Source organism: Silurus aristotelis, assembly GCF_946808225.1.
Source record: "Silurus aristotelis genome assembly, chromosome: 3".
NCBI classification, from domain to species: Eukaryota; Metazoa; Chordata; class Actinopteri; order Siluriformes; family Siluridae; genus Silurus; species Silurus aristotelis.
The window spans coordinates 3,963,204-3,977,216 of record NC_139576.1 but is presented as its reverse complement, the minus strand read 5'-3'; the positions used below and the strand labels follow the sequence as shown (position 1 = coordinate 3,977,216).

General features: G+C 39.7%; 1 protein-coding gene across 2 annotated transcripts in view; it reads right to left on the bottom strand.

Moving 5' to 3' along the window:
• Nucleotides 1-14,013, bottom strand: part of LOC310723345 (glucosylceramide transporter ABCA12-like) — a 62,459-nt gene that overhangs the window by 35,934 nt on the left and 12,512 nt on the right. For both annotated transcript variants that reach the window (XM_083536197.1, XM_083536198.1), the window contains exons 9-26: nucleotides 13,750-13,880; nucleotides 11,451-11,621; nucleotides 11,036-11,200; nucleotides 9,954-10,149; nucleotides 9,683-9,822; nucleotides 7,767-7,886; nucleotides 7,575-7,665; nucleotides 7,154-7,333; nucleotides 6,642-6,948; nucleotides 3,338-3,452; nucleotides 2,858-3,187; nucleotides 2,375-2,444; nucleotides 2,166-2,300; nucleotides 1,927-2,088; nucleotides 1,107-1,290; nucleotides 747-965; nucleotides 472-668; nucleotides 130-287 (exon numbers count right to left, since the gene is read on the bottom strand). In XM_083536197.1, the coding sequence (XP_083392323.1) occupies nucleotides 130-287; nucleotides 472-668; nucleotides 747-965; nucleotides 1,107-1,290; nucleotides 1,927-2,088; nucleotides 2,166-2,300; nucleotides 2,375-2,444; nucleotides 2,858-3,187; nucleotides 3,338-3,452; nucleotides 6,642-6,948; nucleotides 7,154-7,333; nucleotides 7,575-7,665; nucleotides 7,767-7,886; nucleotides 9,683-9,822; nucleotides 9,954-10,149; nucleotides 11,036-11,200; nucleotides 11,451-11,621; nucleotides 13,750-13,880 (3,071 nt within the window). The remainder of the gene's footprint in view (nucleotides 1-129; nucleotides 288-471; nucleotides 669-746; nucleotides 966-1,106; nucleotides 1,291-1,926; nucleotides 2,089-2,165; nucleotides 2,301-2,374; nucleotides 2,445-2,857; nucleotides 3,188-3,337; nucleotides 3,453-6,641; nucleotides 6,949-7,153; nucleotides 7,334-7,574; nucleotides 7,666-7,766; nucleotides 7,887-9,682; nucleotides 9,823-9,953; nucleotides 10,150-11,035; nucleotides 11,201-11,450; nucleotides 11,622-13,749; nucleotides 13,881-14,013) is intronic.

Below are 14,013 nucleotides of genomic sequence, written 5' to 3'. Positions count from 1 at the left end.
CTGCCTACGATTTAAGAGATAAGACTTAAACTAATTGAATACAGCATCAGTAAGCGTGTAAGAGTTCCCTCCACCATACTGCCTGCAGAATAGATTTGATTATATACAGTGATTTGTACAGCACTGTACCTTCTTAGTAAGGGTGAGTTTGTATCCTCGGGCCAGCTTGTCCTTCAGATAGAATGGAGAACCGCAGCATTTCAGGCCTCCGCGCTCTAGGAACGCGATACGATCGCTTAGGACCTCAGCTTCGTCCAGGTGATGGGTGGAAAGAATAATGGTACGATCTGAACACACAAACAAACACACACAGAGTAATATTAATCTTGTTTCCTATCTCCGAGTATGTAATTAAGGCTGAGCTGCGAGTCCTTAAAGCGGTACAGATTTCTACATCTGCTTCCACTTGAATAAACCCTGAGCTAGGAAAACTCTCTAAGGTGATAACGAGGATCTGCATAATAACCTTACCAGTCTTATGCTGGAGGACAATGTCCCAGATGCTGCGGCGTGAACAGGGGTCCACGCCGGTGGTCGGCTCGTCCAGGACCACCAGCCGAGAGCCGCCGATGAAAGCAATGGAAATGGAGAGCTTCCTCTTCATGCCTCCGGACAGTGTCCCCACCCGCTTGTGACGGTGAGGGTACATCCCGGTCTCCTCCAAAGTCCTGCCATGTGATACATGAAATTAATAATGAGGATTTTTTTTCCAATTGATACGAGGCAGATTTTGCAGCCTTACGTACTTGCGCACTTGCTCCTGCAGTTCATGCTTGCTCCAGTGGGGGGCTTTGATGTGGCCATACAGCAACAGGTGTTCTTCTGTGGTCAGGTGGTCGAAATGGACGTCATATTGCATGCACACACCAAGCTCTTTACGTACATCGTTTATAGAGGACTGCATGTCTTTCCCGTAAACCTCGATGGTACCAGAAGACGGAGAAAACAACCCGGTCAGAAGGGACCTGCAGCAAAGTTAGATATATAACACATTAGATTAAATAGCATTATGCATCTTAGATTGCAAGCACTAACTGCTTAAGGCAAAGTCCTAATCCTGCTGTAAAATCTTTGCACGCTTTTGGAAATCAGATCACGTTTCTTACATGGTGGTGGTTTTCCCGGCTCCATTGTGCCCAAGCAGTGAGGTCACATGACCCTCGTAGAACATAAGGTTCAGATTTTCGATTGCTTTTCTGGCACCGTAGGTCTTCGTCAGGCCTCTGAGGGAAACTCCAACCGGTAGCTCCGAGAACTCCTCGTCAGCGTGAGGGTGTAAATCACCTGTACCTACAGAAAAAGAGATAGAAAGACAGGCTTAAAATTAACTCAGGTGCTTTCATTGTGGATCATTTCAGACATGAATTCAGTGTGATACAAATCTATCAAAACAATTTTCCAATATCTATGATAAATAACAATATATATATATATATATATATATATATATATATATATATATATATATATATATATATATATATATATATATATATACCTAGATAGATACATTTTCCCCAATATTTAGTGCTTGCAAAAATACAGATAATAAAAACATCAGATACAATTTTTTCATCTAAGTTCATATAATACAAAGACAACAATTACAAATAATAAGAAATATTTTAATAAAAATAAAGGCACAAAGAGAAAAAAACCTTTCAAAAAGTTTACTAACTGAAATAGAACTGGGTACGTGAAAAGGAGAATATAAATAGAAAAGCTGAAACAAAACAACTTTCCTCCAGGCCCAAGGTGCTCGATAAAATAACATCAATTAACAAACACAACTATCTAAAAGATACAGACCTTTAGAGAAAAGATTGCAAAGACATTTAATGCAACAAACCATCAACAGTCAAATGTAAGACAATAAATTGTCCAAATAATACTAAATACTGTTAAACACTTGGTGGGGTCTCGCACCTTTGATTTTGTCTTTGCCGTGTCTCTGGCTCTCCTGCATTATATTGGAGAAAAGCAGGCCTGTGCTCACTTTCTTCTGCTTTTTGGTGTCACATCTGAACATGCCGGCCCAGAACGAAGGCATCACGGGGAAATACCACTTTGCAGCGATGCCATATTTCCCTGACGAAACCAAACAAGAGTTTATATAATGCATCAGAGTGGAATTTCAAGGCGTGTGATTTGAGCTGAGCTGATACCTGGAAAGACCATGCGGATGTAGGAACCGAGCAGGAAATAAATAACTGAGTCGATGAAAAGGATCCAACAGAGACAGCCAAATGACGCAGTGTCTCCCGCTACAGGCGAGAGGTACATATTGTTCCACTGGATACCTGTAAAAAAATGAACCATCACTATCAAGTTCTGGTCACGTCCAGCATTTATAACATGGGGTTATGGTACCTACCTTCTTCCTGTTTCTCATAGCGGGTGATGTATTGACTAGAGTAACTGAAGCATGTTGGAGAAAACAGGCTCTAGGAGAAAAAAAACAAACAGAGGATTAGACTATTATACATAAAGAGCAAGGACATTTTACTTTTCCAGCCAAAGGTAGATTTTTGAAGGCAAGACAATTGTCTTTTGAAACATAAACTTGTCACTTTATTTGAACTAGGAGACCCAAAGCATGACAATGCCCAGCTCCATAAAGATATGATATACATGGTTTGGAGTGGAAGATATCCTGCTATAGAGCTCCAAACATTCTGAAGACCTCTGGGATGAATGTAAACACTTGATGGCAATCCAGACCTCCTCACCCTTGTCTCTAAATATAGCATTCTATCCACATAATCTATCCAAAATCTAGTGGAACATCTTTCCAGAAGGATGGAGATTACTATAAGAGCAAATGAGAACTCAATGTGGAATGGGATGCTCAACGTACCAACAGGACCTTGACAAAGAAGGGGAGGGTCTCCTCCAGGCACATGACCACGATGAACGGGAAAAAGCAAATGACGTAGGTGAGGCTGCCGCTCAGCCCGGCGATATTGGTTTTGTCGAAGAAGGAGCTGACCAGGTAACTGATTGCCAGGATGCTCAGGGCATAGTCACACAAGTACAGGAACAGAACTGAGCCGTCGCTCTTGGGAAGAATGCCGCCGGATTTCAGGATGATGGTCAGGATGATCACGGTGACCAGGAGGAACCCAGCACTCTCGATGAACCAGGCCAGGAAATGGCTGAAGGGATTCACGCCCATCATCTTCATGTACTGTGAGAAAACATGCATCAAGTTAGATTTTAGGGATGCGATACGGTCACAAAAATTTGGCTGGGTGAGTTTGTATACCCTTACAGAACGGGTGGAAATTCACCAACATGGCATTAGATTTTTTTACAAGTGTGTGTTTTGTGTGGTTACCTCATGCAGACGGAGCTCTCTCTCATGGACGAGCTTCTTGACAAAGTTAGCGACAAAGAGCACCCAGCTGATCATCAGGGCGAGCGGGAAGGCGAAGGCAATGCTGTTGAGGTAACTAAGAGTCCGAGACAGAGAGAGAACCATGGAATCAGTAAACAACACATTCCAAAAAATTACATCAGGGCGCCGTATCAAAGCAGAGTTTTTCACATAGCCTTTGGTATCACCATCAAACCTGTATGTTTTTTTTTCTCAGCATATGTAGACAACAATCATTTTGGGTCTCTGGTTGCATTTTTTGCTTGTGGGTGTCATCTGTTTTTAACTGCATGCAGAAGCAGGTTTGAGTCTCCTAGTTGTCAAATGAAGGGAAAAGTTCATGCTTCCACACCCAAAGACGCCATGTACAATTGTGTGCCTCCATCCGTTTGATGACAGTCTGGAGAAGATCCACATATGGCTGTAAAAGGCAGATTTCCCAATACCATTTCCATATAATATACTTCTTTAGGAGTTTTTTTGGCAGACACTCTTATCCAGAGTGACTAACAACTTTGTACATTCATATAACGTAGCAGTTGAGGGTTAAGACCTTTGCTCAAAGGCCCAAGAGACATATTTTAGTGGTGTTTGTATTTGAACTTACTTCCTTTCAATCAGAAGGCCAACATCTTAACCAGTGAGCTACCCCTTCTATAAAACACCCTGGGAAGTAGTGTTTCAGTAGTCGAAGGGTTGCTGATCGAAAGCTCGGGGGTTCAAGCCTTGATTGGGGTTCGAGCTCTGTCTCCCTTGGGGCTCTCTGTGCCCCAGGCAGGCTGTGTCATGTCTGTGCTCTGACCTGAGCTTTCTAACATCGCTGGCATATGCTCAGAAAGAACTTTTATAAATGGAGGGTGTGGGTTCCTTCACACAAGCTTAAAGATAAAGCTCTGACACTGCAGACTCTTCCCTCAAATGCTAAAAACCTCTTGTTCACCATATCATATCAAGACATTAAACATCAAGACTCTTCTCTGGTCTGGCACTGTGGTGGTGGAATGAACTTTTTCTGGATGTCCAAACAGCTGAGTCTTCTAACTATTGGTGAAGACCTCGCTCTTTCTGAAACACTTCAACTAGAATTTTATTCCCCGCTTGTATTGTTTTTGTTTATATATTTTTCAAAAGCGTGCTATAATTGGTCTTTACAGAGTTTTACGATAATGGTATCTTACTAAACAAAAATTATACACAATCAATTACAATTTTCTCAGTCGCTTTGGAGCGTTTCTCAGATCAGAAATGAATTTCTCAAATCTACTTGTTGAACCTCCACATCATGTCGTCACTCGTGCTCATTATAACATTTCTTGTTGCTTTGATCAATTTGCGAACGCTTTTGTACATCATTTAACAGATTGTGTACGAGTGTCTGCTGTTTCCTACATTATCAGATGTTTATGTTCATGTTGATCAAAATATATTCTACTGGTAATGGTTAAACCAGTTGTCATCATCTGTCATCTAAAATCTATATTAAACTGTTTCTTGTAAATGTGTTGAATTGATGAATTGTGCAGATGAATCTTGAACATCACTAATGAAGGCGAGTGAACGACATCAGATCAACCAATAATCAACCAGTTCTCTAAAAGAGGTCAAAGGTCAATCTGGTAAAGCTTCAGTTGGAGAGTGAATACAGACAAAACACAGAATTATACATTCTGAAAACGGACGAACTAAGAAACAAACAAACACTAAGACAGTACAGTAAAAGTGTGAATCCTGTCTGGTCTCTTACAATCAGTATAAAGCAAATATACAATTAAATAAATGAATATGTGATGAAATTTATAGATGCCAAACAGAAGGAAGTAAAATTCTGTGCATTTTCAGTCACTTTGATCCAAACCAGAGTTTATATCAAGAAACACTGAAACTGTGCAGCGTCACACTGATAACATGACTAAACATTTTGATAATTTTTTTTGTGAACAATGACAAAAGGACTTTTCATTCTGATGGGAATGAGATTCACAAATACTTACTTTTGTGAGAAAGTACAGGCTTTTGCAAGAAATCCGATGTTGGTTTGTACACATTGTTTTGAGAAATGCACTGACTGGTTTGCAAACATTAAGAATGATTCAAGAAATGCTCCAAAGCAACTGAGTAAAACTGTAAGTTTGTAAACTGGTGAACCATTCATTCATTTCATTCATTCATTTTCTCCCGCTTATCCGTAATTCGGGTCGCGGGGGCAGCAGTCTAAGCAGACCCCCGCCTTCGACTGCTGCCCAATCCTCACAGCACCGTCCCTCTGGTTTGATTTATTCATTGATAGAGACTAAAAGCACTTTTGTATGTCGCTCGGTATAAGGGCGTCTGCCAAATGACGTAAATGTTATTGTAAACATTAATTCGATTCAATTACCATAGAAACGATAATGATAACTCTTCTCAGAGCTAACACCTGGAGCCTTTGAGGTAAAGAGTTTGTGATCTAATCTTCACCGTTGTCCTTCTTATCCCTCCACTTACTAACATATCCGAATGATGACGTCCCGACCAGAAAGGATAAGCGGTTTTCAATCCGAATCGAGGACATCGGAGCAGCTCTAATGGAAGACGGCGTGTATTGTGCAGGTGGCGTACAAACACCCTCCTGAGCACACTGATTGATTGGACATGGTGTTGGTTTTGCTTGCTTGGTTTATTTAGATTAGACGTGGGGGTGTATGGCGAATTCCCAGCATACGTCAAAGTCACTTCAGCAATGCTACTCCATAAATCAAAGAGGCAGCAGTGTGTAGATACAGGGTTTGGTCTGAGTGTGTGTGTGTGTTAAAAATGAAAATTTCCTGCCCAGACAATCGCCCTTATATGGTATGGTAAAAAATATTGGGACACCCAAATTCTTCCACCCATATGTAGCTCTTCCCCAAACAATGGTGTAGCACGTCTTTGGGTGCTGTGGCATACATTTTTTCCTTTAACTTCAATTAGGAGCTTCAACCTGTTCCAGCATGACAATGCCCCTGTGCTCAATGAAGATATGCGTTCCATGGATGGAAGTGGAAAATCTTCTACATCAGTATCAGAACATGTTCTGAAATCTCCACATAATCTGGTGGAACAGCTTCCCAGAAGAATGGAGGTTATTATAACAGCGATTGTGGACTCACTGTTGAATGGATTGTTCAAAAAGCATACCAGGTGTCCACGACCGTTTGGTGAGATAACGTATGATACTTAGCTCATGTGAATTGTCTGTGAAGGTTTTTAGGAAAGAGCTTTTAGAGAGCACTGTATCTCCACTCACTCGTCCTTGTAGAAGCAGGGGTAAGGGAAGGCCTGGATCTGCACAGCCGGTTCCTGCACCACGTCTCCGGTCTGCATGCTGATGATGGCTCGATCGATGCTCTCCTGGAGGTAGATGAAGCCGCGGCTGTAGCGCTGCGTCAAGACTGGAGAGATGTAGGAGGCCCTCACCCAGAACAAGTTGCGGGTGCGGTCGGTCCTCATGGAGTTCTCAATGTGCATGCGGATGGTGTAGTCCACTATAGGAGGAAGGGTGGAGGATGAGGACGAGGACGAGTTGCCTCCTGGGGGCAGCTTGAAAATCACACCTGTTGGGAAACAGTTCATTCATTAATAGTTAGATCAGAAAACAACAATAATCCTTTTATGTTTTATGTGTGTGTGTGTGTGTGTGTGTGTGTGTGTGTGTGTGTGTGTGTGTGTGTGTGTGTGTGTGTGTGTCTGTGTGTGTGTGTGTGTGTGTGTGTGTGTGTGTGTGTGTGTGTGTGTGTGTGTGTGTGTGTGAACACGCACTAGCGTAGAGTTCCCGGTTTTGGGCCAGTTTCTCAGCCTGCGTTTCGAGCTCCTCAATGGTTTTGAAGGCACTGTAGCGGTTAAAGTTGACGCAGGACGAGAGGTTCACCATGAGGTTGGAGAGCGAGGTGATTTGGCTCAGGATATACTGGTTCTTCTGCAACATCTCAGTCATGTTCGCTGTTAAAGGGCAAGATAGACAATGATGAACCGATTTAAATGTGATAGATTTAAATGTGATAGGCAGGCAGGCAGGCAGGCAGGCAGGCAGGCAGGCAGGCAGGCAGGCAGACAGACAGACAGACAGACAGACAGACAGACAGACAGATAGATAGATAGATAGATAGATAGATAGATAGATAGATAGATAGATAGATAGATAGATAGATAGATAGATAGATAGCAGCTCATTCAGACTCACAGAAAGCGTTGAGCGTTTCTAGCATCTGTGAGATGTTGATATTGATCTGCTTCATGATGAAGTTTTGGATGAAGGGATTTTTCAGGGAGTTCTGCAGAGGAAGAATAGAGGAAAATAAATAATTTTATCCTTCAGTATTTGTGCATTATGGGTATGAGGTTATGAGGTAAAAGATGACTGTGTTCCTCATACCTTCAGCATGGGCAGTGTTTTATTCAGGAGCTGCGCTGACTGCATGAGGTAGGAGGAGGAACTCAGCCACTCATCAGCGTACACACGCAGATCTCCAAACTGCTGCAGCGTGGCGTTCGACTGCGAGAACCAGAATACACCATCATGACACAAAACAACTAAATATTTCCTGTCTGGAAAGTTATTTATTATAATGATTTTGTTTACTATAATTGATTTAATTGATAACAATTAATTTTTTTTTTCATTAGGGAAAGATATTGATGATAAACTATGGATAGAGATTAATTATCTATCAATGGTTTATTAGTTAAATAACAATATTTAATACATGTATACAATTTTAACTACTGAACTCGTAAATTGTTTGTTCAGTCACTGCTATTATATATAGATTTTTTATTATTTCTGAACTTTCTTTCAATTTTTTCTTTTTTATATATATAAAAATATAAAAACATTTTGTCTAAATATATGATATTCCATGCTATATTTGTTTAATTTTGATTCATAATCTTTATTGTTACATAGATAAGATTTAGTTTTTTATTATTACATTGAGATTAATTTATTTTGTATATTTAATTAACTTCTCTTTAACACTGATGATCTCTTCATCATGGCACCTGTTAGTATGTGGATTTATTTATTAGGCAGCAGGTGAACATTTTGTGCTCAAAGTTGATGTTAGAAGCAGAAAAAATGGGCGTAAGGATTTGAGCGAGTTTGAGAAATTGTGACGTCTAGACGTCTGGGTCAGAGCATCTCCAAAATTCAGCTCTTGTGAGATGTTCCTGGTCTGCAGTGATCAGAATCTATTAAAAGTGCTCCAAGGAAGGAACAGTGGTGAACCGGCGACAGGGTCATGGGGGACGAGAATCATTGATGCGCGTGGGGAGTAAAGGCTGGTCCGTGTGGTCCTATCCAACAGACGAGCTCCTGTAGCTCAAACTGCTAAAGACGTTCATGATGTTGATGCTCCACAGGTCAGGACTGTTTTAGCAGCAGAAGGGGACCAAGCAATATTATGCAGGTGGTCATAATGTCACGCCTGATCAGTGTACACGGTATCCAGAAATCTACTATTAGAGTCATTGTTTCAGCAAGGGTTTAATGAGCATACATTCCGTAATTATTTCTCAGGCTCTTCAGTAGAATTTAAATCAGAAAATTAGTATTCAGTATTAAAAAATCAGGAGAAAAAAAAAAGAGAAATATTCAGTGTGACCTCCCCTTACACTTAAGCAACAGCAGCAACCTGGCACTTGAATTTGTCGTATTATTTCATGTCAAAATAATTGCAAAATTCTGTGACAGCAGGTGTGTGTAGGACGTCCCTGACCATATCATACACACACTGTATGAGCTGAATTCAGTGGATGGCTAATAAGACTTATCAATCACTTCAACTATTACAAGTCACAGAATATGAGATAAAATCATAATTTATCATCAGCAAGGACACTTAATATCAAAGCTGGTGGTGAATGAAGTCTTTTGCACGGTCCTGTGATATAAAAAAAAAATCTACTTTTCTAGAAAAAAAGAAAAAATAAATGGTCTCATTCATATATATATATATATATGAATGAGACCATTTATTTTTTCTTTTTTTCTAGAAAAGTAGATATTTTTTTATATATATATATATATATATATATATATATATATATATATATATATATATATATATATATATATATATATATATATATATATATATATATATTTCATTCATTTCATCTTCTCCCGCTTATCCGTAATTCGGGTCCCCCGCCTTCGACTGCTGCCCAATCCTCTCAGCACCGGTCCCTTACGGTCCCTCCTGCAGGTGGCGAGCCCACAGGAAGATATATATATATAATAACTATTATTATTATGTGTGTGTGTGTGTTTGTGTCTGTGTGTGTTGTCACCTTCTTGATGATGGTTTGTGTCAGTGGCGTGTCAGGGTAGTACAGCACTCTTCCTAGGAGCATGGGTTTGAGGAAGGCCCAGGCTACAGCGCCCCCTGTGGTGCTCACCATGTCCAGGTAAAAGTTTTTACAGAACGGAGCTGGAAAACACACACACACACACACACACACACACACACACACACACACACACACACACACACACACGTTATTGTTTGATGTAGTCTAAGTCTCTGTGGTAATCCAGTGCACACTGCATGAGGTTTCATACTGGAATCTTTGGGAATTTTGAACTTGGTCATTAGAGCCTCCACTTCCTTCTGGTCCTGGAAATAAGTATTTGTCTGGCTTATGCTGGGAAGCTGCGCGATTCCGAAGAGAGACAACATGCCGCTGTTGCACAAGGCTCGGGAGACGGTGATGAAGGTGGCCCTGCTGGAGATGGTCGAACGTTTTCCTCTCACCAACTGAAGCACAAACACAATTCAACAAATGGATAAAAATCATAATAAAAATATCAATAATAAACTACTTAGATGTTAATTATCTGTGATTGATTAATTGATTATATGTTAATTGATTGGGTAATTGGTTAATTAGTTGATTGAATCATTTATTGATTCATCAGTTGGTTGGTTGGGCGGTTGGTTAATTGATTTATAAATGTATTGATTGTTTGATGAGTTGGTTTGTTGGGTGGTTGGTTGCTTAATTAATTAATAAATCGATTGATTGATTGGTTGATTGGTTTGTTGGGTGGGTGAATGATTGATTGATTGAATGATTTCTTGATTGGGTTGTTGGTTGGTTGATTGATTGATTATTTGATTGATTAATTGATTTATTAAATGATTAATTGATTAATAGGTTTATTTATTTATTTGTTGGTTGACTGGTTGATTGATTAATTGGTTGGTTGGTTGATTGATTGATTGATTGATTGATTGATTAATTGATTAAGTGATTGGTTGATTGATTGATTAATTGATTGATTGATTGATTGATTGATTGATTGATTGATTGATTGATTGATTGATTGATTGATTGATTGATTGACTATTAGATTAATCGGTTGACTGATATTTTGGTTGGTTGATTTATTAATTGGTTGATTCATTTGGTAGAAAGAAAGAAAGAAAGAAAGAAAGAAAGAAAGAAAGAAAGAAAGAAAGAAAGAAAGAAAGAAAGAAAGAAAGAAAGAAAGTGAAAAGGAGATATGGTGAGAAACAGATATAGAGAGGCAGTGAGAAAGAAGATGAGCAAGAAGAGAAAGAAAGTGAGACATGTGGAATAAGAGAGATAGAGGGAGATTGAGACAGGGTTAGCGTTAGTCTTAACATCTGGAAGACTCACGTTTCTGAACTCTGAGTTGGACATCAGCTTCATGTCTCCAAAGGAGGAGAAATATTCCTGTATGCGGTTCAGAGCGGGAGTCAGCTTACTCATCATATCTATAAAGAACTTCACCATCTGCAGCAGGATGTCGAACAAACCCTGGATTTCACTCGACAGCATCAGCTGAGATCAGAAGGAGACATGGTGAGCAGAACAGAAATGAAATGAATGACATATTTGATCCTGCTCCACCCTGATCCATTACTACATCCTGAAATGTTTTATTACTTTAAAAACAAACAAAAAAAAAGCGCTGACACTGGAGCCTGAAAACGTTCTCCAAAAACATTCTCCCTTCTCACATACACTAGTTTCCTGTTTTTTGGTTAAAAAATCCAAACCATTTTACTCGCAGATCAGCGCTGATGTTTACCTTGTACATGACATTCTCCATGTTGATGTACTGAGCTGAGAGAACCACCAGGCTGTACCACTCCTGAACCTTCAGTGAGCAGAATGCACTGTAGATCAGCGACGATTCGGGGTCGAGCTGCAGTGACGAGAGATCCGTACAGTGCTGCAGATTCACCAGCAGAGACAAGATCTGGAGCAACAAGAGACAAAATGTAGGTCAAATAAATGTCTATCCTTAATATGTGATCTGCCTTTTTGCTGGAGTCTCTTCTTGCACTCTGTCACACTCTTCAGATGCTCCGCATGAGATACTAATGATCCTGACCCCTTTCTGCTCTGCAAACCTGCCTGATCCATCCTGATGCTCTACTTCTAACGTTCTTATCCCCTGGAAGCCACTGGTTGCTGCTGAGACATAAAGGGTCTGAAGATACATGAAGTTAAAGGCACCCAGATGAGGAGAGGTTCCCCGTGGGCCTGGTTTCTCTCAAGGTTTCTTCCTTCTTAATTTAATGACTTATCTTGTTGCCTGTGCTTTGAAAACGTGAGCACACAGATTAATGATATTTTGACAGCTAAACTCAGTAGCTATTTACCCTCTTACGCATACATGAGATCACAGATGTTTACAATTAGATAGTGTTGTTGTGACTGATGGTTGGGACGAAGGTTACACCCTGGCCTCATCGCTTATTTTCTTTTGTTGTACCACTCAGGATATGAAAGTGACTTGGTCACTTTGGGTTCCTCATAATTATCTATTAAAAGAGCAATAAACAGAAAGCCGTCACAGCATCGTCTGGCCATCTGGGGTAAAAAAAAATCTGTTTTAAACTAATAATAGGTCTGTGTTTTTAAAACCAGTATGATCAGCTTAAGACTGGTGAAAAGGAACTGTCTGTGATAAACCCTGAGCTGGTTTTTGTCAACTTCTTCATAATACAGTACAAATTAGAAATACAGTACCTGATATAACTTTCTTTTCGGCTTCTCCCGTTAGGGGTCGCCACAGCGAATCCGCCGCATGTTTAATTTGGCACATGTTTTACGCTGGATGTCCTTCCTAACGCAACCCTCCCCAATTTATCTGGGCTTGGGCCCGGCACTAAGAGTGGCTGGGGATGGTTCCCTGACCGGGAATCGAACCCGGGTCGCAGCGGTGGTAGCGCTGCATCTTAACCACTAGACCACCAGGGGACCTTCAACCTGATATAATGATTATAATAGTGAAAATGTAAATTCCCATATCCTACACTAATAGTGATAATGTAATATTCCCATATCCTACACTAATAGTGATAATGTAAATTCCCATATCCTACACTAATAGTGATAATGTAAAATTCCCATATCCTACACTAATAGTGATAATGTAAAATTCCCATATCCTACACTAATAGTGATAATGTAATATTCCCATATCCTACACTAATAGTGATAATGTAAATTCCCATATCCTAAACTAATAGTGATAATGTAAAATTCCCATATCCTACACTAATAGTGATAATGTAATATTCCCATATCCTACACTAATAGTGATAATGTAAATTCCCATATCCTACACTAATAGTGATAATGTAAAATTCCCATATCCTACACTAATAGTGATAATGTAAAATTCCCATATCCTACACTAATAGTGATAATGTAATATTCCCATATCCTACACTAATAGTGATAATGTAAATTCCCATATCCTACACTAATAGTGATAATGTAAAATTCCCATATCCTACACTAATAGTGATAATGTAAAATTCCCATATCCTACACTAATAGTGATAATGTAATATTCCCATATCCTACACTAATAGTGATAATGTAATATTCCCATATCCTACACTAATAGTGATAATGTAAATTCCCATATCCTACACTAATAGTGATAATGTAAAATTCCCATATCCTACACTAATAGTGAAAATGTAAATTCCCATATCCTACACTAATAGTGATAATGTAAAATTCCCATATCCTACACTAATAGTGAAAATGTAAATTCCCATATCCTACACTAATAGTGATAATGTAAATTCCCATATCCTACACTAATAGTGATAATGTAAATTCCCATATCCTACACTAATAGTGATAATGTAAATTCCCATATCCTACACTACTGGTGCAAAATGAAATTTCCCTCGACTTACACTATTGGTAAAAATTTTTAAAGTATTTTGTGTGTGTGTGTGTGTGTGTGTGTGTGTGTGTGTGTGTGTGTGTGTGTGTGTGTGTGTGTGAGAGAGAGAGAGAGAGAGAGAGAGAGAGAGAGAGAGAGAGAGAGAGAGAGAGAGAGAGAGAGAGAGATTTAGCACCTGCAGGTTGCTCTTAGGCAGGGGCAACTCCAGCAGTCTGTTCAGGACTTCAGGAGAAATGCTGGTGTATTGGGTGACTTTAGATACAAACATGGATTTGTTCTTCAACATGTCAGACACCTTCACGTCACCTGAGACATACACATACAAAACACCATGAACACACACGCACAGACACATGCACATGCACACGCACACCATAAACCCACCCTCACAAACTTATATTACAGACCTGAACGTTTTGTGTTTTTTGTCTGAATGTGC